The following is a 27,339-nucleotide window of genomic DNA, read 5'->3' on the forward strand; positions in this document are numbered from 1 at the left end:
TAAGCGTGGAATTTATCGCCATAAAAACAGTTTGCCCTTTACTAAATCGGTCTTCTTGCTAACAGCACAATCAACTTCTCGTAAGCAATTTCTCACTCAGGTAAACCATCTAGTCGATTTTTTTAATGACCTACACAGCTTTTGTGGGAAACAAGTTGTAATTTCCATTGTTGACTTGTTTCTTACTAATTATTATGAGCCAAATTGAGAAGAAAGTCAAACGACTATGTTTAATTGTTGATGTTTTATTTAAAATTGTGAATTTCGACATTGATGGGTCGCACTCTGCCACAGAATGTGGTGTGGTTCAATTATTAGGTGGAATTTGTAATTAATTCCTGTATGACTCTAAGTCGGTCTTACCTTTGTACAGATTATGCTCTTGTGTATTCATCAGAATGGGCTTGAGTCAAATCTATGAACAGGAAATCAGTGCTAATATTCCTTTATGATTTTTTATGTCTGTTTCACCTAGCTTACCTTTGTGGTTGGTTGTCCATATAAGTTGGTTTTTATTTTTGATATTGTCTGTATAAGATCTTTGATTTATCATTTTTTTAACATTTACAACGAAGTTTCAATTCTTATCATCAGGGTAGAGAATTTAAGTTTCTAAGATTTCCATAATGCCCAAAGTCATACTATATTGGACATTAATGTAAGAATTGCACTGTGGGGCATTTATTTTGAACTAGAATTTAATGTAGAGAATAGCAGCTGACTCTGAAACCCAAATTTTTTTGGGCACCCAAAACTCAAAATCATAATTTCCATTTCAACAACAGACCATTGAATTGAAATATTTATCCAAAAAAATAGTAGCCATGAGGCCAGTGATTATCAATTTATGACTTAGTTTTGATGTTAAAGATCTATCCACATATTCATTCAGTGTTCTTTTTTCCCCAGAAACCAAGATGGTTAAGTTAGATTTGAACAAAAGTGGAGGGAACCAATAAAATTGACATTGCTGGGAACCAGTAAAAAGGCGGTGGTCATGGCATCTGCATCAGAAGAAAGCACATCCTGTAATAGGTGAGGTGTTCATTTATGAGAGATAGAGTGATATCCAATAAAACTATTTATGAAAATTATAAGATTTTATTTTTTCGTTATTTATACTTCATTAAGTAAACAAGCTTTATGTAATATTATTGGTTAGCATGTGGTTAGCATGCAACCATGTTTGCCAATTAAAAAAATAATTTATTTGATATTAGATTTTCCCAGCATGACAGCTGATAAAAAGATTTGGTATTTTTCTGAGTCCTTTTTTACATAATTCAAAATATCAGGAAAATTACAACATTTATAGGAAACTTAATGCCATTTTTGTACATTTGTAAATGGTTGTAAATTTGTAGGACGGGGGTGGTGTACGATGACTTGATGGCCAGCCATTTCCACATGTGGAACGAGGACTTCACGGAGAAACCGGAGCGTTACACCAGCATCGTGGAGCGATGTCGGCACTACGGTCTACTGGACAGGTGTACAAAGATACAGGTAAATCTCAGGGTGGGGGTGTAGCACTACGGTCTACTGCACAGGTGTACAAAGATACAGGTAACTCTCAGGGTGGGGGTGAAGCACTACGATTTACTGGACAGGTGTACAAAGATACAGCTAACTCTCAGGGTGGGGGTGAAGCACTACGGTCTATTGGACAGGTGAACAAAGATACAGGTAACTCTCAGGGTGGGGGTGTAGCACTACGGTCTACTGGACAGGTGTACAAAGATACAGGTAACTCTCAGGGTTGGGGTGTAGCACTACGGTCTACTGGACAGGTGTACAAAGATACAGGTAACTCTCAGGGTGGGGGTGTAGCACTACGGTCTACTGGACAGGTGTACAAAAATACAGGTAACTCTCAGGGTGGGGGTGTAGCACTACGGTCTACTGGACAGGTGTACAAAGATACAGGTAACTCTCAGGGTTGGGGTGTAGCACTACGGTCTACTGGACAGGTGTACAAAGATACAGGTAACTCTCAGGGTGGGGGTGTAGCACTACGGTCTACTGGACAGGTGTACAAAGATACAGGTAACTCTCAGGGTTGGGGTGTAGCACTACGGTCTACTGGACAGGTGTACAAAGATACAGGTAACTCTCAGGGTGGGGGTGCACCAGGTACATTTGTAGATGTGTTTTATTGTACACTACTCTGTATTAGGCCCAAAAATATTAATGTATTGGTTCCCAATTTCAATAAAGTTAAACTTTTAATTGATATCTCGAACACTGATATCTTGAATACAATGTATATGTCGAAGTGATCAGTAAGTCCCAACCACCTATTTTTTAAGTATTTTACTTTTGATATCTTGAATACTTGGATATCTCGAAGTTTTTAAGCAGTCCCATCTAGTTTGAGAAAACGAGATTTGACTGTATATGATGATGCAGGCAGATATCTTACTTTTTTGCAAGATTTTCAAAGGAGAATACCTAACTCAAATTTCATATTTTAACTTATAAAATTGAAAATATTTCCCCTAATTCCATAAATTATTCCTCTGTTCAATATGGCAGTAAAATAAATCACTGCAGCAGCATAGCCATGACTTGGGTGTCCAAGTGTCGCAGTGGATAAATCGCTCGCTGATCACCGCTGTGACCCGAATTCGATCCCCGTGATTGACAGTGGTTGTATGTGAAAGGGTATGGTAGTCGCTGGCATAGACACGTGGGTTTTCTCCGGGCACTCCGGCTTCCTCCCACATTAATGACCGCCTCACCCTAACATTCGTGCAAACAAAAGATATTAATATAAGTTGTAGAACTTGTTTATCAATTGTTGTAAAATAAAATTCAGAAAAAAACGCCCAAAGCAAACCATGAACTAAATTAAACCTAAAACAGTTTTCTTCCCCTTAATGTCTTTCTATGAGCATGGAGGCATGTACATTTAAATTCACCTGATTTCTTCCACAGTGCAGGGAGGCCACTGATGAGGAGATTCTGACTCTACATAACCCAGACCATCTCAAAATCCTCAAAATGTCGGAGTCCATGAGCAAGGAAGAAATGGAGGCCCTCTCTCAGAAGTACGATTACCTCTACTTCCACAAGGTACCAGATCAGACAGCGGCAAACAATATTATCTCTGTGGATTTTTTTTTTGATCTGTGCATGTCTTGGCATATTCTTCCATTCTTCCATTGAGCTCAGAAGAAGAGATAAATTTTTCTACTAAAAAGATGATAAACTGTGTTAAAATTCAAAAGGCATATTGAGCACATTTATAGATAACTTATTTAGACTAACTGTGATGTAGGCAGTTTGTAATATTAATTCAGCCAATCAGATTGGGTGCTACATAAAGTATTATTTATGAGCAATGTTGTAGGACATTTTACGGAATTCCCGCCTAGCCCTGGGAGCCACCCTCAACATGCTGGACGAGATCCTATATGGAAAGGTATGACGTACTTTAAAAGTGGAAATTCATCCTCTCTCTGTGCTCACTATCTGCTATGAAAATATTTTTTGGCAAATGTATCTGTACATGTATTATATTACTGAAATTTAAAATGACTGAGACAATTCATAAAATGCTGCATGCAAGAAAAAATGTTACACATATAATTATTTTCAAATGTTTTATGTCCTTCTCCGTCTGTAAGAAGGTTTGGCAAATTAACGGTACTTTTTTTTACATTAGGCCACAAAAAATAAATATTTAGATCCTCATCCTGATTTGCAATATGGGGTGGATGGGTGGATTTTATTTTTTATTTAAAAAGACACTCAGATGTGAATTTAAATGTTGAAATGAATGTAAGCATTTTGGAAAGACTTGGCTCACATTTGTTTTCATTTATCAAAACATTTTTTAAGAAAAATCCTGGGATATTTTCCCTGCATTCTGAGTTCAAAGTAGTTGGGACTCCAGTAGGGCCAAACTATGAATTATCTGCTGTATGCCTTGATCCTTGACATCACAGGCATCTGATATTACAGTTACTGTAGTTGTTTTTCTTATGATGAAAAAATACCCTATACCTAATACTGTATACAGGAAAATGTTCGCCCCATTTTATTTTTTTTCCCTCTTTCGCTATTTTGTCTATGGGTGAATTGAAGATTGCTAAGCAAATTTCAATGTTTCAAATTACCTCTCTTTAAACAGAACTATGTCTGGGCAAATTCAAGATGGTGCTAAACTGTTTTATGTGGAGAAGGGCGTAAATTAAATGAGGCAAAATTAACCCTGTATACCGTAATACAAAGGGTAGGGGATATATTTCTACGATTTTTTTTATAACTTTCGTGGCAATGCTAAAAAGCCAGGGATAAACCCTGTGAAGGGTCAGTTGTGCTCAATATCATTGTTTGATTTACATTTCAGGTTAGAAATGGATTTGCAATTGTAAGGTAAGTTTACCACTTCATGAATATTCCAGATATTAGCAGTATAAGAGATATAACTCTCAGAAATAATTAACTTGAGTAAATCTGAAAAAAGGTGAATGAGATTAATTTCCCCTTGTATTCACAATTGTAGATTATGTATTTACTTTTTTCTTGTTCTGTTCTCTGATCTATTGTTTAAACTAAAGTTCACTTTGATTTGACCTCTGTCTTAATGGTAAATATTCAGGATTCTATAACCTGTTATTGACCTTCAGTTCACTATAAAAATATACTTAAGTACAGTACCCTGATTTGGTGAGTATCCTCAAGGTTACAGTGAAATAACTTATGATAAAGACATCACAGGATTCTTTCGCTGATTCCTTTACAGGTTGTAGTTTTACAGTTGATCTCTTCCCTTGACCTGTATAGTGTTCTCTCCTATATTTACAGACCGCCCGGTCACCACGCTATGTACAACGAGTTCAACGGTTACTGTCTTCTGAACAACGTGGCCCTGGCAGCAAAGCGGGCCCTGGATCTCCATGGATTAGAGAGGTAATTATTAACATCAGGAACAGAAGATTGCTTTCTTTTGTGGTTCATAGGGCTATAAAGGTAACAAGTTTTGCAGAAAAATTAACATAGCCTGCTAACGAGTTTTGCTGTTCTCGCCACCTTCATGCCCGCATCAGCAACCATGAAAGCATTTTATTGTGTAAGGAACATGTATGTTAGGATGTTAGGAACTTGTTAGTGGGGCTCACCATTACCTTGTTTGAAATATGTTGTATTTTTAACAAAATAAACACTGTAGTGGCATATAAATTATCAAGTCACTCTATGAAGGCAGTAGATTTTTTGTTGGAGGCCAGCTTTGAAAATTTCTATGATGAATCAAAATAAAGAACTGGAGTATAAATACACTGTATATATAAAGCTTGACATCTTTCTTTTAAAACCTACTAGCCACAAAATCATTAGACTTTTTCATGGGCTAAGGCCAAAAAAAAAATATGTGTGTTTCCGGTAACATGTCCCCCAAAATTAGGGTAGGTAGGTAGGCAATTACTTTTTTTTTTTTGACTTTTTGTTTTAACTTCACATTACATTTAACTGGTTTTTTTTAAGGTAAACTGTATGTGGAAACTCAGGCCTCTCATACCTATTTTGGTATTGGGGCAGGGGCCAATGGATTGGGAAAAATGCGACGTTTTGATAAAAATGGGATTTTTTTTTCTTACTTTACACGTACAGTCCCCTGAACAGAAAACTAGGGTACCGGTGTCATATAATATTTTGATACCGCGAAATATTGAACCCGGGTTCAATATATTATGCGATATTATGAACCCGGGTTCAAAATATCGCTGCGATATATTGAACCCCCCCATAAAATATTGAACCCCGGGTTCAAAATATTATGGCCGCGATATTTTGAAACCCTATCGAATTTTCATTGCTCTTGGAGAGGAGGTTCAAAATATTATGGCTGCGATATATTGAACCCCCTACTGTTTCCTATTTCCTTTGGAGAGGGGGTTCAAAATATTATGGCTGCGATATATTGAACCCCCTACCTATTTCCAATTCCCTTTGGAGAGGGGGTTCAAAATATTATTGCTGCGATATTTTGAACCCCCTACCTATTTCCAATTCCCATTGGAGAGGGGGTTCAAAATATTATGGCCGCGATATTTTGAATCCCCTACCTATTTCCAATTCCCATTGGAGAGGGGGTTCAAAATATTATGGCCCCAATATTTTGAACCCCCCTCTTTTTTTTTTTGCCATTGGAGAGGGGGTTCAAAATATTATTGCTGCAATATATTGAACCCCCTACCTATATCCAATTCCCTTTGGAGAGGGAGTTCAAAATATTATGGCTGCGATATATTGAACCCCCTACATATTTCCAATTCCCATTGGAGAGGGGGTTCAAAATATTATGGCCGCGATATTTTGAATCCCCCTCTATTTTTTTTTGCTATTGGAGAGGGGGTTCATAATATTATGGCTGCAATATATTGAAAACCCTTCTTATCATGGTACTCTTCCAAGTCCATGGCAGATGCGGTCACAAATGAATTGATCAGTAGAAACTCACAATTCCCAAATTGTATTACATAACAGGGATATTATACAGGCTGATGTCAGCTATGAAGGGAGCCAATTAATGTTTACCTAGCTACCACCGGTGTGTATACGCAGTACACAGGTGTTAGCCCCCTTTTCTCCCACCTGGGGACTACCATTTAGAGTAACCTCCAAGGATACCCTATTTTCTTGGTAACAAAAAGAATCACCAAAAACAATATGATTTTCATTCATACATGTAATATGTTTTATTACAGACTGACAATAAAAGCACAATTATACCCCCCCCCCTTCCATCTAACCCCTCCCCCCCAAAAAAAAATAATTTGAATTCTGTATATGCATGAAGAAAAGATTTGGGGGGGGGGGTCAAAAGCAATAAAAGAAGGGTGGCATTATTATATATAATTAAATTTCACAGCCATTAAATTTTGAAACCCCTAGATCTCCAATAGCCAGTGATAAGAAGGGTTTTCAATATATCGCAGCCATAAAATTATGAACCCCCTCTCCAATGGGAATTGGAAATAGGTATGGGGTTCAAAATATCGCTGCCATAATATTTTGAAACCCCTCTCCAATGGAAATTGGAAATAGGTTGGGGGTTCAATATATCGCGGCCATAATATTTTGAACCCCCTCTCCAATGGGAATTGGAAATAGGTAGGGGGTTCAAAATATCGCAGCAATAATATTTTGAACCCCCTCTCCAAAGGGAATTGGAAATAGGTAGGGGGTTCAATATATCGCAGCCATAATATTTTGAACCCCCTCTCCAAAGGAAATAGGAAACAGTAGGGGGTTCAATATATCGCAGCCATAATATTTTGAACCTCCTCTCCAAGAGCAATGAAAATTCGATAGGGTTGAAAATATCTCGGCCATAATATTTTGAACCCCTTCTCCAATGGGAATTGGAAAAAGGTAGGGGGTTCAAAATAGCGTGGCCATAATATTTTGAACCCCCTCTTCAAAAGGAATTGTAGAAAAATGGGGGGTTCAATATATCGCAGCCATAATATTTTGAACCCCCTCTCCAATGGGAATTGGAAAATATGTAGGGGGTTCAATATATCGCAGCCATAACATTTTGAACCCCCTATCCAAAAGCAATGAAAAATGGAGGGGGGTTCAAAATATCGCAGCCATAATATTTTGAACCCCCTCTCCAATAGGAATTTGAGAAAAATAGGGGGTTCAATATATCGCGGCCATAATATTTTGAACCCCCCCTCCAATACCAATGAAAAATAGAGGGCGGTTCAAAATATCGCGGCCATAATATTTTGAACCCCCTCTCCAATAGCAATGAAAAATAGAGGGTGGTTCAAAATATCAGGGCCATAATATTTTGAACCCCCTCTCCAATGGGAATTGGAAAAAGGTAGGGGGTTCAATATATCGCAGCCATAATATTTTGAACCCCCTCTCTAATACCAATGAAAAATAGAAGGGGGTTCAAAATATCGCGGCCATAATATTTTGAACCCCCTCTCCAATGGGAATTGGAAAAAGGTAGGGGGTTCAATATATCGCAGCCATAATATTTTGAACCCCCTCTCCAATAACAATGAAAAATAGAGGGGGGTTCAAAATATCGCGGCCATAATATTTAGAACCCCCTATCCAATGGGAATTGGAAAAAGGTAGGGGGTTCAATATATCGCAGCCATAATATTTTGAACCCCCTCTCCAATACCAATGAAAAATAAAGGGGGGTTCAAAATATCGCGGCCATAAAATATTGAACCCGGTGTCATATAATATTTTGATACCGCGAAATATTGAACCCGGGTTCAATATATTATGCGATATTATGAACCCGGGTTCAAAATATCGCTGCGATATATTGAACCCCCCCATAAAATATTGAACCCCGGGTTCAATTACTATATATGTCAAATGGCAAAGAAAAAAATGAAACAGTTTATCAGAATTTTAAAAAAGTTATCTTATTTGTATTAATGTAAAATTTAATTTATTTATACATTTTACAAATAAATGTTTTTTGATTGAGTTAGCTGAATGACAATATTTATAAAATCAGTCTCTGTACTTCTGTGTATTTGGGGTATTAGTCCAACCCTCTGACCCACTTACTACCGTTTTGTAGAGGATCTGTTTAGACAAACATTTTTATAATAACTTTAACATTTATTGCAGAATTATAAACTATTAACAGCTTATCAACCAACTGTTACATCAGGATTAACGTTTTATAATAAATGGGAAATGACTCGTCATATCACTAGAACTCATTAAATGCCTCGAATGTCGATCTTTTGGCTTTGCTTGCTTCAAAATTATGAATTTCTCCGTATAAATTCCCCACAATCCAGTGCCCAGGAAAGCTATTTATTGCATTACTTTCGAGTGAATGCAGACATTTTTTTAACTTAAACCCCATGACAACATGTTGTGGACTTTAGGTTGCAATACCCGCCATGTTGTCGAGTATCTACACATGTGAAATCTTTTAAATGCTTGAAAAGACATTTTTTATTCATTTGTTACAAGCGTCTTTTTAACTGCGTGTTTTGAAGACTGTAGTTTTAGAACAAATTACGGTACGTAATCCGGATTTGCAATAAAAAGTGCTAGGGTCGGCGCGTAGAATTAGGGTTGGTCGGGTTACCGGAAACACACATATTTTTTTTTTTTGCCTAATTTGGGGTTCCCTATAAAAACCATTGTGGAGCACATGGCTCAGTGGTTATGGGCATTAGGCCAGTAACCAAAAGGTCTCTGGTTCAAACCCCAATGTGGTCACTTGATGTTGTGTGTTGTGCACATAGACAAGGCACATTATCTACATTGTCTCATTCCACCCAGCTGAAATTTGGTTCCGGCTTACGCTGGGGGTTAACCTGTTATGAACTAGTATCTCATCCAGGGGGAGGCAATGACTCTTATCCGCTTAGCATCATGGAAACAAGAGATAAGCACCAGCCCTATGTGCCTTCATGGCTTGGCGAAGGATTTAACTTTATAAAAACCATTTATTTTGAATTCAAGATCATCCAAATCATTACAAATTCTTTATTCTGATTCATTACAGTTTTTTGTAATGCCTAAGTAGTGTAGTGGACAATGTTTTCACTTCTTACTGACTGGAGTTTGATCATTGTGATCGACAGTGGTTGTATGTGAAAGGGTATGGTGGTCGCCAAATTAGACACGTGGATTTTTTGGAAGGGGGGGGGGGGGGCGCTGGCTTCATCCCACATCAATGACCCCGTCCACTGACATCCGTGTCAACCAGAGGTATTAGAGATGTTAAGAATTTGAATGAGTACCTGGAGGGCTACAAGTACCGTAATGTATCGTGTATAATACGCACTCGTGTATAATACGCACCCCCCAAAGTTGATCAAAAAATAGCGAAAAAACAGCAGGTCCTATGTATAACACGCACCCAAAAAATGGCGAATCAACGGCCGCAATTTCCCCCAAAACAATCGATGTTTCATGATAATTTTATAATCCATGCGTAATTTTTTTAATTTTGTGATCGGAACATAGCACAATGATAAAAATCGGCGGCCGCCATTTTTCCAAATAACTATCGATGTTTAATGATAATTTTGTAACCCAAGCGCAATTACTGTAATTTCGTGATCGGAACATTGCCCAAGCGATATTAGAGTCAAAGTTCTTACAATTTTACTTAAAAAGGACGGCATGATTTACATGGGCGGTATCAAATATCATTAGACACTTCGTAAATCAGTGGAAAAGTTGAAGATCATCATCTTAAAAGAGCTTAAAAGTTATAATGTTTGCAGATATAAACCAAAACAACATCAAAAGAAATGATTTAATTGATTAATTATAGTCAAACTCATTGATTGTTGTTAAATAAACATTCTGAAGAAACGTATGTATGTCGTATATCGTCATTATCAAGTCGTACAAATGATCGATGTATTTTTAGCAGTGTCTTTGTAAAGCAATAATGTTAAACTGCATAACTGGACACGAAGTAATCAAGTTTAATAAAATCAGAATAATCGCTAATCTTTATGCACTTGAAAACACCCTGTGAAGTCCGACAAAAGACAGGTGCATGCTTCTGACACCGTGTAACGTGGATGAGCCAGGCGTTCTCCAAATAACAGTTAAGACAACTTCAGGTTTATAAATTTATTAACAAAAGAACAAATGAAATATATTTACAATAACACTTTCACACCCATACTCGCTCACACCCCATACTCATTCAATTTGCAGTAATTAATAACCCTACTTTAACAAACTTATATAAAAAAAAATACTATCTATGAATATAAAAAAAAACCTTTTTTGACAGACAGACGAACCGGTATATAATAGTTTTCTTTAAGTTCTAAACATGGTTGCCACTCCAAAACTTATTTTCAACTGTTCACATATCAATCACTTAATATCTATCATATCACTCGTGTTCCAAGTCACGCGATCACTTATCTCGATCGGATATCTGCTTTTATTTCAAATCATCGCCGATGTCACGGAGTAGACTTCACTTCTCTCCAGTATCCCCACCGTGGAATCCTTCAGGGCTGTGGTCCTGGAACTTAGGAACCGTGGTGGTGTTGAACATCGGGGTGGTTATCCCAACTGGACCTTCACTGATGTATGACCAAGTCAAAACGCTACAATTTATTACAGTTATAAGTATATGTAGGCAACCTGAGTGTGGCAAGGTATGATGATACTTGAATAAAATAATCATATGATAAGTGTCTGTCACTAATATGTAAACAAAGTTATGTTTCATAGCAACATGTAAATAATAACAAAATAAATATGGCGCACACTTCCGGTCAATAAGTTCCGGAGAATCACTTCCGCCCAAGACATTTAAATAAATCAGCAAGTTTTATCTAATACAAAAAATTACGCATAGAATAACGTTCAAAGCTATACAATTCTATTACAAGGCTTTATCGATAGTATAAAACTGGTATTTAAACTTCCACGCAAAAGATACGCTCGACTGCTCACACAGGTAAGTTTAACAGGTGAACGCTGGCCAAGGTTATATTTAGTTCAATAAACAAGAATTACTAGTCGAATACACAAAAATACTGAATAAAACTGATAACATATACTTACCACGGTCTGCTATCCGTGCCCACTTATAACATGGTTCATGCACAATGCATGCTGCAATATCGCTCAGTACAGCAAACAAGAGCTGCCCTCAAAATCGTGTCTCGTTACACGGCAGCCAACCCGGGAATGACCAGGTGTCAGCGGTTCTACCTGACTGCGCATTTGCAAAGACTTATGGGTAACCCGACTTACAAAATCAAAGGGCCACGAAGCTAGCCTGGTGCTAGTATACAAGTGATTGTTACACACCTCCCCCCTTTTGAAGAAAATTGTCTACAATTTTCTCAATATAGTACAATCACTTGAGATCGGTAATATCCTAACAACAACAAAAATTCTGAACATATTTACAAATAGACCGGTATACATACCTTATCTTGTCTACTGGATTTCATCACTGGCGGCTCAAGTAGTCTGCCCCAACGTTTTCGCTCCCTTTTATCGCCACTATTCGAAAACGATACTGCTGAAGTTGAAGCGCCCATCTCATCAATCGAGAGTTCTCCGTTTTTGACTTGTTCAAGTAGGTTAGGGGTTGATGATCTGTTTCAAGGATAAATTCTTGCCCATACAAGTACTGGTGAAACTTTTGTATGCCCCAAACCACAGCTAAACATTCTTTCTCTATTACAGCGTAAGACTTCTCACTGTTCTTAAGTTTCCGACTAGCATACGCTACCGGTAGTTTTTCCTCATTCTCAGTTTGCAGTAACACCGCGCCAATCCCATCTTCTGATGCATCGGTGCGCAAAATGAATTTCTCCGTAAAATCTGGTAATTTGAGGATTGGTCTCGCACACAATAGTTGCTTAAGCGTGTCAAATGCCAGCTGTGCACTATCACTCCACTTCACTTTATTAGGCTGTCCTTTCTTGGTAAGATCTGACAATGGAATTGCTATGGCAGAAAAGTTCGGTATGAACTTTCTGTAAAATCCAGCTAATCCCAAGAATGAACGGACTTGCTTCTTTGTTTGGGGAATTGGTGAATTTTTGAGAGACTCGATTTTCTCCACTTCAGGTTGTAATCTCTGTTGACCAATGACGTGTCCAAGGCAATCCAGTTCTGGGTAAGCAATAAAACATTTGGATGGTCTAGCTGTTAGTCCTGCTCTCCGTAGACGAGCAAACAGTTCACGTAGTACATCAAGATGTTGTTCCCAAGTGTCGGTGAACACCATAATATCATCAATGAAGTTGTCTACGTCATCCATGTCTTGAAGTAGCTTTCTCATAAGTCTGCTGAATGTTGCTGGGGCATTTACTAACCCAAACGGCATGGTTGTAAACTGGAATAAACCGACTGGTGTTGTGAATGCCGTGAGCTGTTTACTTTGTCTCTCCATTGGCACCTGCCAGTATCCTTTGCTAAGATCAATTTTCGACACGTATTTCTTCCCTGACATCTTTGCAAATATACTTTCGGGATTCGGCATCGGTTCTGAGTCAAAGACAGTTATGCTGTTGAGTTTCCTAAAATCCACACAAAATCTGTTCGTGCCATCTTTTTTTCTAGCTATGACTACTGGTGCGCAATAAGGTGAAGATGATGGCTCTATGACCTTCAACTGGAGCATTTTTTCCACTTCCTCTTTTATTGTCTTTTCTGTATGGAACGGTAATGGGTACTGCTTTACTCTAACTGGCTCAGTTGTTGTCACGTCAATCTTGTGTTCCACCAAATTTGTTGCTCCGGGTAGATCTGTCAGAACATCACTGAATGATTCACACAGAGTCTTTACTGTTTCAAGCTGAACTTGAGTAATCTGCTCTGAGATCTTGATGTCGTTGTAGGTTTCTGTCTGAAATGCAGGAGGTAACACAATGGACTCTTGATTTTCATCGGTGTCTTCATCGTCACAGTCAATAACAGATACAGCACATGCAGTTAAGACGCCACGACACTCATCATCTCTCTCAACATATTTCTTCAGTAAGTTTGCATGGAGAGTCTTCAGTTTACTGTCAACGTTAACTTTGTAGTCCATATCTCCCAACTTCTCAACGATATCATATGGTCCTTTCCACTGCATCAATAGCTTGTTTGACTTAGTTGGCAAAAGGATCAGAACTTTGTCACCAACTTTCATCTGTCTGACCTTTGTCTTTCTGTTGTAATAGTGTCTCTGTTTCTTTTGTGCTTTTTCTAACTGTTCATGTGCAATCTTGCATGTTTCTTCTAACTTTTCTCGGAGGTCAATCACATACTGGTATGTTGATTTCACATCTTCATCAGGTATTTCTTTTGTCCATAATTCCTTCAGAATTTTCATGGGACCACGCACTGAATGTCCATATAGAAGTTCAAAGGGTGAGAAACCCAAGCTTTCTTGCGGTACCTCTCTATATGCGAACAGTAAAGCGTTCAGATATTTGTCCCAGTCTTTGGGTCTTTCGGCGCACATCCTTTTAAGCATTAGTTTAAGAGTGCCGTTGAATTTTTCCACCAGACCATTACACATAGGGTGGTAGGGAGTTGTCGTGATTCGTTTCAATGACAGTAGCCTGCTGACTTCTTTCATTACATCTGATGTAAACTGTGTTCCCTGGTCTGTTAAGATTTCTCTAGGTACTCCAACACGACTGAATACGTCAACTAAAGCTTCTGCTACTCGTTCAGTCTCTATGCCAGACAATGCAACTGCTTCAGGATAGCGTGTTGCAAAGTCGATAATCGTCAAGATGTACTTATTGCCTTTTGTCGTTCTTGGTTCTAGCGGTCCCACAATATCTGCGGCAACTCGGTGAAATGGTTCTGAAATTAGAGGCATACGACCTAGTGGAACAGGAGGAATTTTGCCTTTTGGGGTTGTTCGTTGACAAATATCACAGGAACTGTTGAATCGTCGAATATCCGCTTGAACTCCAGGCCAATAAAACTCTGATGTAACTCTGTCGATAGTTTTCTTCACCCCTAGATGTCCAGCCATCAGTGTTTCGTGCGCAAGTTTCATTACAAAGTGTCGGTATTTCTTCGGTACGATCAACTGATGAAACAATTTTCCATTCGAAACTTTTAGACTGCTAAACTCTCTGTATAACAAGTTGTTCCGCTCATATATTTTGGTTGATCCTCCATCACTATATGTTTTCACTGGCTGTTTTTTGGCTAGAGTTCTGAATTTATCCAGAGTTGTGTCTGTTTGTTGTTCTTTAATAAATTCCTCTGGAGATACATCTGCCAATGCACTTGGAACTCGGAAAGGTTTATAAGACTGGCTCTGTTTCTTCGACTGGCTACGAGTTTGCACTGCTGTAGTCGATCCGTTAGCCAATATCCACGATGTGTCTGGGTCATCTGCTCTTCTGACGCCCTCGATATTGCCCAAAATCAAATCATACGATGGGTTTTCGAAACACCAAGCGACAACAATTCCGGAGTAGTACGGTGAATCCACTTCTACTTCTGCCACATCAGCATCGACCACACTAACATCTGCCAAAACACACTTCTGAATTTGGCCTGTCATCTGTTCTGGTTTCACAAGGTTTTTCCTTATCACTACTCCACCACAACCAGTGTCTCTGAGTACGTTCACAATTTTGTCACCAACACAACCCTTGACTATCGGCATAACAGTCTCTGGGATTATCTTACAGTCATTGACGTGTGACACATGCTTCTGTGCTTCAACAACTGATGATCCTTGACGATTCCTTCCCTGCCACTGATTTCCATAGTTTCTATCGCGATCACGAAAGGAAGGTGAATATCTCATAGGACTTGGAACTCTGTTCCTGTTGTTATAATGGTTTGAGTTACGATTGTCATCACAAAAACGAACTTGTTTCGATTCATCTTTTCCCTTGTGAATATCACTTGATTGTCTGTTTGGTGTGTAGGTTCCGGATGTACATTCGACAGCTTTATGTCCGTATCTACCACACACATAGCATTGTCCCCTTTGACTCCCTGGTGTCCCTTGACTTCTAGATTGTTGCTGACAATTAAACTGCGGCTTTCTGTCGAATCCCACAGGTTTCTGGGTTACGAACGAAGACGTTGTTGCCCTTGCTTCTGCGAATTGATCTGCATAACGTGCCATTTCTTGAACAGTTGCGGGAATCCTTTCCTTAAGAAATAATGAAAGTTCCTTTGAACAACACAGAAGGAACTGCTCTCGGAGAAACAGATCCTTTAATCCATCAAATGTTTTCTCAATTTTAGAGAGTTCGATCCACCGACCAAGGTAATTGTCAATCCGTGATGAAAATTGGGAAAATGTTTCGCTTCCATCTGGTTTGGATGTTCTGAATTTCTTTCTGAATCCATCTTCAGTCATTTCAAAACGTTTGTACAAAGCTTCTTTGAGTTCCTCATAATTGAGTGCACTCGCAGGTGGAAGTCTTGCGAACACATCTAACGCTTTTTCTGTTAGGAGAGCACTAAGGTGAGATCCCCAGTTACCGACGTTCCAGTTCTGAGCTCTTGCATATCTTTCAAAACGTTGGATGTAAGCGTCAATATTGTCTTTAGATTCATCAAATGCTGGAAGTTTCGGGCCTTTCACAGGTTGATGATTTTCTGTCACATGTGTAGATTCCAACGCAACTCTGTGAGATCATTCTGACGCAAGTGCTTGGAATTGATGGTCCACTTCGATTTCCTGCATTTTACGTTTATGCTCGGACACAGCATGAAGTTCTCTTTTCTCTTCTAGTTCTAACTGATGTTGTCGTTCTTCACGCTCTCTTTCACTGCGCTCTTTTTCTAATTGTAACTGGAATTCACGATCCTTTTCAGCTTGTCTTTCAGATCGTTCTTTTTCTCTGTCATCACGCATTCTAGCTTGCTCCTCGCGGACGAATGTCTTCAAGTCTTCATCTTTCAGTCCCATCTGAGCACCCAAGTCGAGGAGATCCTTCATTTCTGCTATAGTAGACATGGCGGTAAGTACTGTAATGAACCTGTATACCTGAATATCTACAGCTCTCTTTGTCTATATACTTTCACTTTTATCTTTAATCTAAGATACCCACCTTTAACTAATTTATGGGTGTACCATACTTTTACTCACCTCCAAAGATAATATCAGCAACAACTTGTGACTATTGACTGAACCTAACAATTCAATGAAATTACAAGTGATATTTAGAATTGGCAAACCTTCACCCTTGAAGCAATCTTAAATGATTTGGAGAAGAACTGATCGTCATCCCACCGCTGCCACCAATTGTAACGTGGATGAGCCAGGAGTTCTCCAAATAACAGTTAAGACAACTTCAGGTTTATAAATTTATTAACAAAAGAACAAATGAAATATATTTACAATAACACTTTCACACCCATACTCGCTCACACCCCATACTCATTCAATTTGCAGTAATTAATAACCCTACTTTAACAAACTTATATAAAAAAAAATACTATCTATGAATATAAAAAAAAACCTTTTTTGACAGACAGACGAACCGGTATATAATAGTTTTCTTTAAGTTCTAAACATGGTTGCCACTCCAAAACTTATTTTCAACTGTTCACATATCAATCACTTAATATCTATCATATCACTCGTGTTCCAAGTCACGCGATCACTTATCTCGATCGGATATCTGCTTTTATTTCAAATCATCGCCGATGTCACGGAGTAGACTTCACTTCTCTCCAGTATCCCCACCGTGGAATCCTTCAGGGCTGTGGTCCTGGAACTTAGGAACCGTGGTGGTGTTGAACATCGGGGTGGTTATCCCAACTGGACCTTCACTGATGTATGACCAAGTCAAAACGCTACAATTTATTACAGTTATAAGTATATGTAGGCAACCTGAGTGTGGCAAGGTATGATGATACTTGAATAAAATAATCATATGATAAGTGTCTGTCACTAATATGTAAACAAAGTTATGTTTCATAGCAACATGTAAATAATAACAAAATAAATATGGCGCACAGTTCCGGTCAATAAGTTCCGGAGAATCACTTCCGCCCAAGACATTTAAATAAATCAGCAAGTTTTATCTAATACAAAAAATTACGCATAGAATAACGTTCAAAGCTATACAATTCTATTACAAGGCTTTATCGATAGTATAAAACTGGTATTTAAACTTCCAAGCAAAAGATACGCTCGACTGCTCACACAGGTAAGTTTAACAGGTGAACGCTGGCCAAGGTTATATTTAGTTCAATAAACAAGAATTACTAGTCGAATACACAAAAATACTGAATAAAACTGATAACATATACTTACCACGGTCTGCTATCCGTGCCCACTTATAACATGGTTCATGCACAATGCATGCTGCAATATCGCTCAGTACAGCAAACAAGAGCTGCCCTCAAAATCGTGTCTCGTTACACGGCAGCCAACCCGGGAATGACCAGGTGTCAGCGGTTCTACCTGACTGCGCATTTGCAAAGACTTATGGGTAACCCGACTTACAAAATCAAAGGGCCACGAAGCTAGCCTGGTGCTAGTATACAAGTGATTGTTACACACCGGAAATTGTTAAACAAACATTGACCACGCGCCGAGTCAACAGGTGATTGCTTACGTAATGGCGAATACACTGGCGATATTTAAACTTGTTTGATGCAAGAAATAGTGTTGAGAGTGGATAAATATTTCAATACATGGAAATAAAACTAAGAATAAGGTATTTCTGATGCAGTAAATTTAGTATACACTCGTACAACTTGCATAACGCGCTATATCAGCAGAAAATATACACTCATACAACTTGCATAACACGCTATATCGGCAGTCACGTCTCCCGAGGTATTAAGAATCACGGCTTGAAAAAATGGGGTAAAATTTTAGTCCTATGTATAACACGCACCCCCCACTTTTGATCAAATTTTGGCTGAAAAAAAGTGCGTGTTATACACGCGACATTACGGTATGTTTACATGTACGCGTACCAAAATTTAACTTGTGTTAAATAAACTGTACGTGTAAGTGAACTTGTAAATAATTTGATTTAATAATTTCAACATGTTCAGTTTACTTTCACTGCTTATGAAATAATTCTATGAATTTGATGAAACCAAAAGTACAGTAGTATCTGACTTATTGTCTCCTTTACATAAAACAATGTGTGATATACAGATGGTCTGTATTTTTGGTTAAAAATGCTACAAGTATTTAAATCTGTGTACTTTTGAGTTTTGATTCTACACGTTTTGTACAACTTGAAGAATGCCACGGTTTGCAGAAATTATGACATAATACACATAAAATTAGGGGATTCCCCTAGTTACAGGTACTCGTACAAGTCCAATTGCTTAATCTTTCTATTAATATAAGTTGTAGAACTTGTTTCTCAATTGTTGTAAAATAAAGTTCAATCTTTTCAATTTATACTTTAATGGATTAACATTCAAACCAGGTGAGTTTTTTGAGGCAAGAAATTGACAACCTTATATTTATCTTTCAGAATTCTCATTCTGGACTGGGACGTTCATCACGGACAAGGCATTCAGTATTTCTTCTATAATGACCCCAGGTAGGTTCTTTCGTGTATTTCTTTAATGATAACCCAAGGTGTATTCCTAGTATATTCCTTTCATTTACTGTAAACATACTACCTTTCGCTGAAAATTCTATTTTTGCGCTTTTGGCTGAATGCGGCTTCCACTAAATCAAGTACATCGCTATATGCCATACATATATGAATAAGAATACACTAATTCAAATCTACGCCTACTTGTTCAAAAACCAATTTCTGCCAAATATTGTACACGCCAAACGTTTAGAGTAATTTTCATTTTTTTTTGTAGTGAAAGAAATACAGATTCATTTAAAACTGTCTGTTAGCTTTTTAAATCATGACTTTAAAACAGACAATACATGTAAAAGTATATATGGTATATAACATTATTCATAGTAGTGATAGAATTTCTGTCGGTCACCGTAGGTTTCTTGTAAAAAGATTCGATTGTCAAGATTAAAACCTTATTGACAGCTGGCAGATTTACTTTGGAGTTAACGGAAAAAAACTGCATGTAACTTTTCTTGGACAGTTGTGAAATAGCAGATAAAAGAAAGACCTTGTCCAAAATATTTTGCAACCACAGATAAATGAAAATAAGCATGTGTACAGTATTTCATCTCATTTATTGTTGACAAGACAAGAAAAGGCTACATAATTCATGCCATCCCATATTGGTCAATTCTACAAATAGAAGCTAAGACTGTGCATACACCTGTCTAGTAATGCATTGACTTGGTATTGCAAAATTTAGCATTGAAAAAATAATACACATCAGGAAATTGATAATGAGGACCATCATAGATAGAAGTGTTTTTGAGCAATGCAATTTTGTTATTTCCATATCAATTCATTATCAGCTATGAAATAAGATACTAACATAGGATTTGTGATTTTAAGAGATGATAAATCAATGTCAGTCATAGTTCAGAAACAAACAATTTGAATTATCACATTGTCTCTCTGTCACATGTTAATTACTAATATATTAGAGTCCTGTATAGTCAAACACTACATGTGGGTACATGTAAATACTTTGATGCATGATTCACCACACCTTAGTTTTTATTTTTTTTACTGTACCGGTACATGCGGGGTATTTTATGTGGTTTTAAGCTCACCACGTAACCAGTGTAAATTCACCCAATGGCATGTATAAATAACCACTTTTACAGTAAATGTTCTGTATTTAAGCTCTCAGAACTGACATTAAAAGATAGCATTTTCTTGAAAGCTGCTACCATGTTAATACAAACACCCTGCATAGAACCGTTTTACACTTCATAAGATAAAATACAAGTAGTTATCACTTATTGCTAAGAGTTAATTCTTACAAAAATGAACAAGTTCCTTGAAGTAAGGGTTGTCAGACTTTAGTTTATTTATAGTTTGTTCCAAGTTGTTGCTTCCATCATTTTTTGATGATTTTTATTAAAAACACATATACCTGTGAAAGAAATACAATTGAAATCGATAAAAGGGAATATATCCAAGATACCTTCATTAAAAAATTATCATTTTTTAATCTTAAAAGTTCACAGGAACAAAAAAAAATTGTTTCGAAGATTTGTAATGGGAAATATTTACATCTTTATTCCATTCGAAACTCACCCGGAATACCTCGCACAATATTTAAACGTTATCATCAGGGCTAATTAATGGCTGATGCAATGCAAAATCCCCGTAGACTTTCTATTTTGGGATGTGTATTGAAACCTGAAGTGCGGTTGCGTTTCAAACCAGATAATCTGGGCATTTTTCATATCGTGGATGAACGTAGTTTGAGCACAAAGGTATTTATGTTTATTGAAATATTGAAAAAAGTGTGGAAGCAAAAACTCGGGACAGAATATAGAGATGGACTGTCATGTGATTCAGGGACTGTAGTACATGTTTTTTGGCATTGTGTTTCATTGCAATGAGTATTTCATCAGTGGATATATATGAAGTTTTAAGCTGATTTTATTAACTGGGCTCAATGTGTAAGCAATAGCTATAGTGCATGGTACTGGATGTTGACTGAACAGGCAATGAAATCGTTCTCCTCACACAATTTTACACTAAAAGAGAATGTAGAATGTATTGCATGCCATTTTAAGTTTATATCTGATGTATTTACATGATTATCACACTCTTCATCTCTGTGATATTCCAAATACTCTGAGTTTACAATGTTAAGTTGCTGAGCAGCATAATACATTGTTTGCACTTGTAGCCTAGATCATCCCGTTATCAAACTGAGAGTACATTGTCAAATTCTTACAGGAATTGTTTTAAGAGAGAATGCAACTGTTAGTCCAAGTTGGGGTATATGTCCCCCCCCCCCCCCCCCCCTCAAATATTTTTTATTTTTACAATATTGATATAAATATATAATATGCTTATAAACTCAGTTAATTCATTGATAATGACTAATTGTGTCAATTTTGTTTGTTTATTATGCCATATCATGGAAATGTTTTCTTCATAATTACTCCTTTATTTACTGGTATGAGATCAACTGAACAACATCCTGTATTCTCCTCTGTGTAGCAGTTTGTATTTTGTGGTATGGATACTGTGTGAGTGACTGTTGGTATGAGTATAGAGCAGCCTGGAGGTTCCCTGTGATCTGTTGACAGATCCCCAGGATCTCCCACGAGATGTCTCTGAATAGATCTGATATATACAGTCCCTGATCATGGTGGACTAGGACCTCTAGCTCATCTAGAGCTGCTTGAGATAATGTGGGGTCAATGTGTCTGTAACACAAAAACTCTAGGAAATGTAACATTACAAACACTGGGATATATAAGAAAGGCCAACTTTTCCGTAGAGCAGACTGTTGTTCTAGTATTAGTTCATTGATATGACAGATTTCATTGTCAAGTTCTATATCCCATGCTACAGCCTGTCTGATCTTTGTAGACCAGGACTGTCCCCCTACAGCCTCAGTATACCTCTCTCTGTCTACACATCCCCTATACAACAGATATGGCTGTGCTAACTTGACCTTTGTCATCTCTATAACAAATAAAGCTTTCCTGTATCTGAATGTCTTGTAAAAATACATGGCAATATACAACATGTCAGATACACACCCAAACTTGGCTGCTATATTTAGCATGTGACAGGATATTTTGTCAGCAATATACATTTTTTTGTTGACACTTGTGTTAGTGTACATGTTGTGTAATAGAAAAGAAGTGTTCTTAAGGAAGGTAGATGTATGTTTCTGTAACACAACAACTTGATAGTGTGTCAGGGATGACTCTACCAACTGTTCTATCAGGTGTATGACTTTCATCATTCCCAATACGTCTCCTTCATTCCTATCCAAACCAATAATTGAGGATTCCCTGACAAGTTCTTTATCATAATCTAATTCATGCCTCATAACACTTTCATCTGTGCAAATAGAGAGTCTAGGATTGAACAGGACATCAATGATGTTGGACCTGATAGAGGAACTCTGTAACAGACAGGCCAGACCTTTCTTGTACAAATCATGTAACTGTAGGAACAATCTGTTTTGTGTGGAGCCATGGACCTTTGTCAGAAACAGGTTGTTTTGTGGGATGAAAAAGTTAGGACAAACTCCCTCATACACCCATTTAAGAAGGAGTTTAAAGCAGACCCAGAAACCGGCCAGGAGATTTTGTGGACACCAGTGAGGTAGAGTGTTTTGTTGTATCGCCCAGAAAACTGTTGTCTTCATGTGATAGGAACACAACAGTTTATTGGTTTCTTCTGATTGTTGATTGATAACTTCTTTTAGGAAAATTTTTAACAATCCATAAGTCAATAACTGAGAGTGGTTCATAGAGTACACAAGTTTGTATTCTGCTTTAGAAAAAGAAATTCTCCACTCTTCATTCTCTTGGAGTCTTAATGGGTGACCTATTGCTACAAAGTGAAATCCACTTCTGACAATGTCATCAACAACTTCAGGATCAGGCCATGAGTGACATCTGTCTATCCATGAGGAGGCAGACTGAGGCCAAAAGTCACAAACAAAACAGAAGGCAGTATCGTATTCTCTCCCTGCTATATTACCACTACCACAGGGTCCATGTACAAAGGAATTAGGAATTGCTACCGAACAAGTTAGCTGTCTGTACATAGAACTAGATATAAAGACTCTATCATTCATTTCGACACATGCTGATTGGACTTCTCTGTCTGTTGTTGGTGTCAGTAACTGAAGTAGAGTGAATCCTGGTGGACTTTCAGAACTGTCAGCAAGAATCAAGGTTGTATTGGCTGTGTTGTAATACGCAGACTGAGACATGTCCATGATCACTCGGTGGTTGTTTGGCCAGCACATATAGTCCATATCTGACTCCTTCAGTCTGAACCCTTCTCTCCTACTTCCACTCATCATCATTATGATCCCATCATAGGGTGTTACTTGACTCCTCACCATCTCCCTGATGTCCTCTGTCTCCCTCCTGATGGCTACCTCTTGTGAGGTCCCCACTATCTCACACAGCTCCACAAACACAGACTCTGACATGTGCTGCATTCCCTCACACCTGTCATTATTGATATTTATATTTTAAAAAACTGAACAGTTTGTAAGTTAAGTACTGATTTTTAAATGATATTCTTTTTTTCATTTCAATGCACCCAGAATAAGCTTGAGAAAGTAAAGCTGTATGTGCTGTCCCTGACAATTTGACTTTTAAATGATGAAAAGAATCAGCATGATCATTGATATTGTTTTCATATATATAAAAGTTACTTGCTATTTAACTAATTTATTCAATAATATAGGAGCAACACAACTTTTATGCTTTTACTCAAAATCATTTACTAATAGGCTTATTTCTAAAGTTATATTGATGAAATGTTGACATTACAGTATGTCATTGACTGAAATATTTTTTGTCCTTACTTCTACTTGGTATGTTTTAATGACCTTTTAGATATGGTACATGTTGATACCACATGTTGTTTTTACTGACTAGTTTGATATACAATTGTTACTAAGTAGATATTGTAAAGTAAGATGTTTTGAATGACTAGTATAAAGATATATGTCATTCCTTGGAATACTCTAATCAGAAAAAAATTATGATCAGATTATTTTTAACTGTGTTACACAGTGATCTACATTTACTATGAAGACAATTACTGATAATTTCATATTTATTCTGAATCAATAACTTTAGTAAAGGATTGTTTTACTGGAATAAAATATCAAATATAATGGCCTTGCATTTACATTTGTGGTTAAGTGGACTCCATTTTGAAGATAAACTACATAACATTAATATTATCTTTTGAAGTTTTATTTTAAAAGAGGGTGATTATAAATTGGTTTGGTAATGAATTCAAAACTGTTATAGATGCCTCTGCATGTAGATCCAAAGGGACATTGACAAACAGTAGGAAGAGGAAGTAGAATATACCTAGTACTATTAATTGAAACGGCTTGAATATTCTCTTTTGATTTGTGAAGTAAAAATAGAGAGTTGAAGGCAGAAAGTTAACAATTTAAAAGAATTTGATGTATAATCTAGCAGAGAGACTAAATTTTAAACTAATCTAGCAGAGAGACTAAATTTTAAACAATTAGAAGATCGTTTTTTACTTACATTTCTTCAATCAACTCCATTTTGGAATAAAATGAATACCTGTGGAAATTTTGCTATTTTTAGATTTGGTATTTCCTAGGTATTGTACTTTCCATTTGTCAATGTTCGTTGCAAATGCATACACTACTAGTAGTTTAAAGGGACATATTGATAATTTGAGCTGGGTTTTTTTTTTATTTTAAGAGTTTTCAATCTCTACAATGTTATACGGCCATTTTAATGTTTTATGTAAATTTATATGCAGATACAGAATTTACTATTTACTTATTGTTAAAGTTCATTTTGTAAAAAAAAAATGTGCCTTGGTTTTTGTTTGTAGATAATGTGATGTAACAGTTATATTAAGAATTTATCATATTTTATTTAAACAAAATGACTAATGAGAAACAATAAAATCCATTTCATTGTGTTTATGAATAGTTTATTAAAAAGAAAACAAATATTCAATGAAAATTTTACCAATTAATTTTGTAAGCAAAACCAAAGGTTCAGTTTTGTGTTCAAAGCTAAAAAGACTCTGTATTCTGCTTTTTTAACCTAGACTAACTGCATTCAAATAGTAATGTCTAGATGTTTAAGGGTTTACATTCTAAGCTAAATTAAATTAAATCTTTAAAAATTTAAATTAAGTTTTTTTTAAACTCAAATTTATTACATTGGAGATTAAATTACAACTACTTGCTTAAATTCTTCAAATGAATTACCATGCATGTCATGTTTTGTATTAATTGAAATGATTAGAAGGTAAATTAAGACACAAAGCTTGCTTGATTATAATGACAAAACAATAAATAGTCCAACAATGTTGCAAGTATTTGATTATCATGATAAATAATTATGACACTGATAATTTCATATTTATTCTGAATCAATAACTATAGTAAAGGATTGTTTTAATGGAATAACATATTATCGATAAACATAATGGCTTTGCACTTACATTTGATGTGGTTACTAGTAAGTGGACTCCATTTTGAAGATAAACTACATTAACATTAATATTATCTTTTGAAGTTTTATTTTAAAAGAGGGTGATTATAAATTGGTTTGGTAATGAATTCAAAACTGTTATAGATGCCTATGCATGTAGATTGAGAGGAACAATGACAAACAGTAGGAAGAGGAAGAAGAATGCCTAGTACTATTAATTGAAACAGCTTGAATATTCTCTTTTAATTTGTGATGTAAAAATAGAGAGTTGAAAGCAGAAATTTAATTATTTAAAAGAATTTCATGTATAATCTTGCAGAGAGACTAAATTTTAAACAATTAGAAGATTGTTTTTTACTTACATTTCTTGACTCAACTCCATTTTGAAATAAAATGAATACCTGTGGAAAGTTTGCTATTTTTAGATTTGGTATTTCTCAGGTATTGTACTTTCTATTTGTCTATGTTCATTGCAAATGCATAAACTACTTGTAGTTTAAAGGGACATATTGATAATTTGAGCTGGATTTTTTTTTTTTATTTTAAGAGTTTTAAATCACTACAATGTTATACGGTCATTTTAATGATTTACGTAAATTTATTAGCAGATACAGAATTTACTATTTACTTGTTATTAAAATTCATTTTGTAAAAAAATTTGCCTTGGTTTTTGTTTGCAGATAATGTGATGTAACACTTGTAAAAAAAATATCATATTTTATTTAAACAAAATGACTAATGACAAACAAGAAAATCCATTTCATTGTGTTTATGAATAGATAATTAAACAGAAAACAAATATTCAATGAAAATTTTACCAATTAATTTAGTAAGCAAAACCAAAGGTTCAGTTTTGTGTTCAAAGCTAAATATTTACATTCTACTGTGTTTTTCCATTACATTCCGTGATGTTTAAATGCCTCTAAATGCAACACCTATTCACTGCGTATGAATTTACGAGTAATTTACATAAGTAGTTCTCAAACAGTGATTTTAATGTTATCGGATAAAAAATGCATTTCATGAATGTTGTCAAAACACCATGTTTTATAACCGTTCAACAAAAAAGTTGACTTTATTGTTAAAAGCAACATTTCAAGAGTTATTTATCATGGATTATATTTTCATGCTCGTCGATCTCATCTCAACAGTCTATGTGAAAACCAGTTTAAACCGGTTTTACAAAACAGCTGTTCTTGCTGTTACTTATTCACTCCCTCCGTGATCTGCACTTTATATCGATTTATTTAAGTAAACAATTGATTTCTTCAGTAAGGGAATGTAAATATAAGCATTAAATGATTTATTTTTGACGTCGTCGTGTCAATAACTGCCGTCAGGTGAGCAGACAAATTATCATAACGCGCTATCGCGCGTTATTCAATTTGTCTGCTCACCTACCGGCAGTTATTGACACGACGACGTCAAAAATAAATCATTTAATGCTATAAAAGACTCTGTATTCTGCTTTTTTAACCTAGACTAACTGCATTCAAATAGTAATGCCTAGATGTTTAAGGGTTTACATTCTTAGCTAATTAAATTAAATTTTTGAAAATTTAAATTAAATTTTTTAAAAACTCAAATCATGTCTTTGCCTCGTAAATGTTAGAAATTTTACTGTTGGAGTCAGCGATGGGGTCAATATATTACATTGGAGATTAAATTACAACTACTTGCTTATAATAAATTCTTCAAATGAATTACCATGCATGTCATGTTTTGTATTAATTGAAATGATTAGAAGGTAAATTAAGACACAAAGCTTGCTTGATTAAAATGACAAAACAATAAATAGTCCAACAATGTTGCAAGTATTTGATTATCATAATAAATAATTATGACAC

At 36.3% G+C, this 27,339-nt stretch overlaps 1 protein-coding gene across 5 annotated transcripts in view; it reads left to right on the top strand.

The window, feature by feature from the left end:
• The window catches only part of LOC128157789 (histone deacetylase 6-like), a 46,786-nt gene that overhangs the window by 1,633 nt on the left and 17,814 nt on the right, over positions 1-27,339 (top strand). For 2 of the 5 annotated variants that reach the window (XM_052820406.1, XM_052820407.1), the window contains exons 2-8: positions 910-1,035; positions 1,365-1,506; positions 2,938-3,075; positions 3,353-3,424; positions 4,355-4,380; positions 4,813-4,917; positions 18,930-18,998. In XM_052820406.1, the coding sequence (XP_052676366.1) occupies positions 998-1,035; positions 1,365-1,506; positions 2,938-3,075; positions 3,353-3,424; positions 4,355-4,380; positions 4,813-4,917; positions 18,930-18,998 (590 nt within the window). In that variant the 5' untranslated portion in view covers positions 910-997. Of the gene's footprint in view, positions 1-909; positions 1,036-1,364; positions 1,507-1,665; positions 2,107-2,937; positions 3,076-3,352; positions 3,425-4,354; positions 4,381-4,812; positions 4,918-18,929; positions 18,999-22,360; positions 22,638-27,339 lie in introns of those variants that run through there. The other 3 variants (XM_052820408.1, XM_052820409.1, XM_052820410.1) reach the window with 3 other exon arrangements.

This window comes from Crassostrea angulata, chromosome 8, assembly GCF_025612915.1.
Source record: "Crassostrea angulata isolate pt1a10 chromosome 8, ASM2561291v2, whole genome shotgun sequence".
In the NCBI taxonomy this organism is placed as follows: domain Eukaryota; kingdom Metazoa; phylum Mollusca; class Bivalvia; order Ostreida; family Ostreidae; genus Magallana; species Magallana angulata.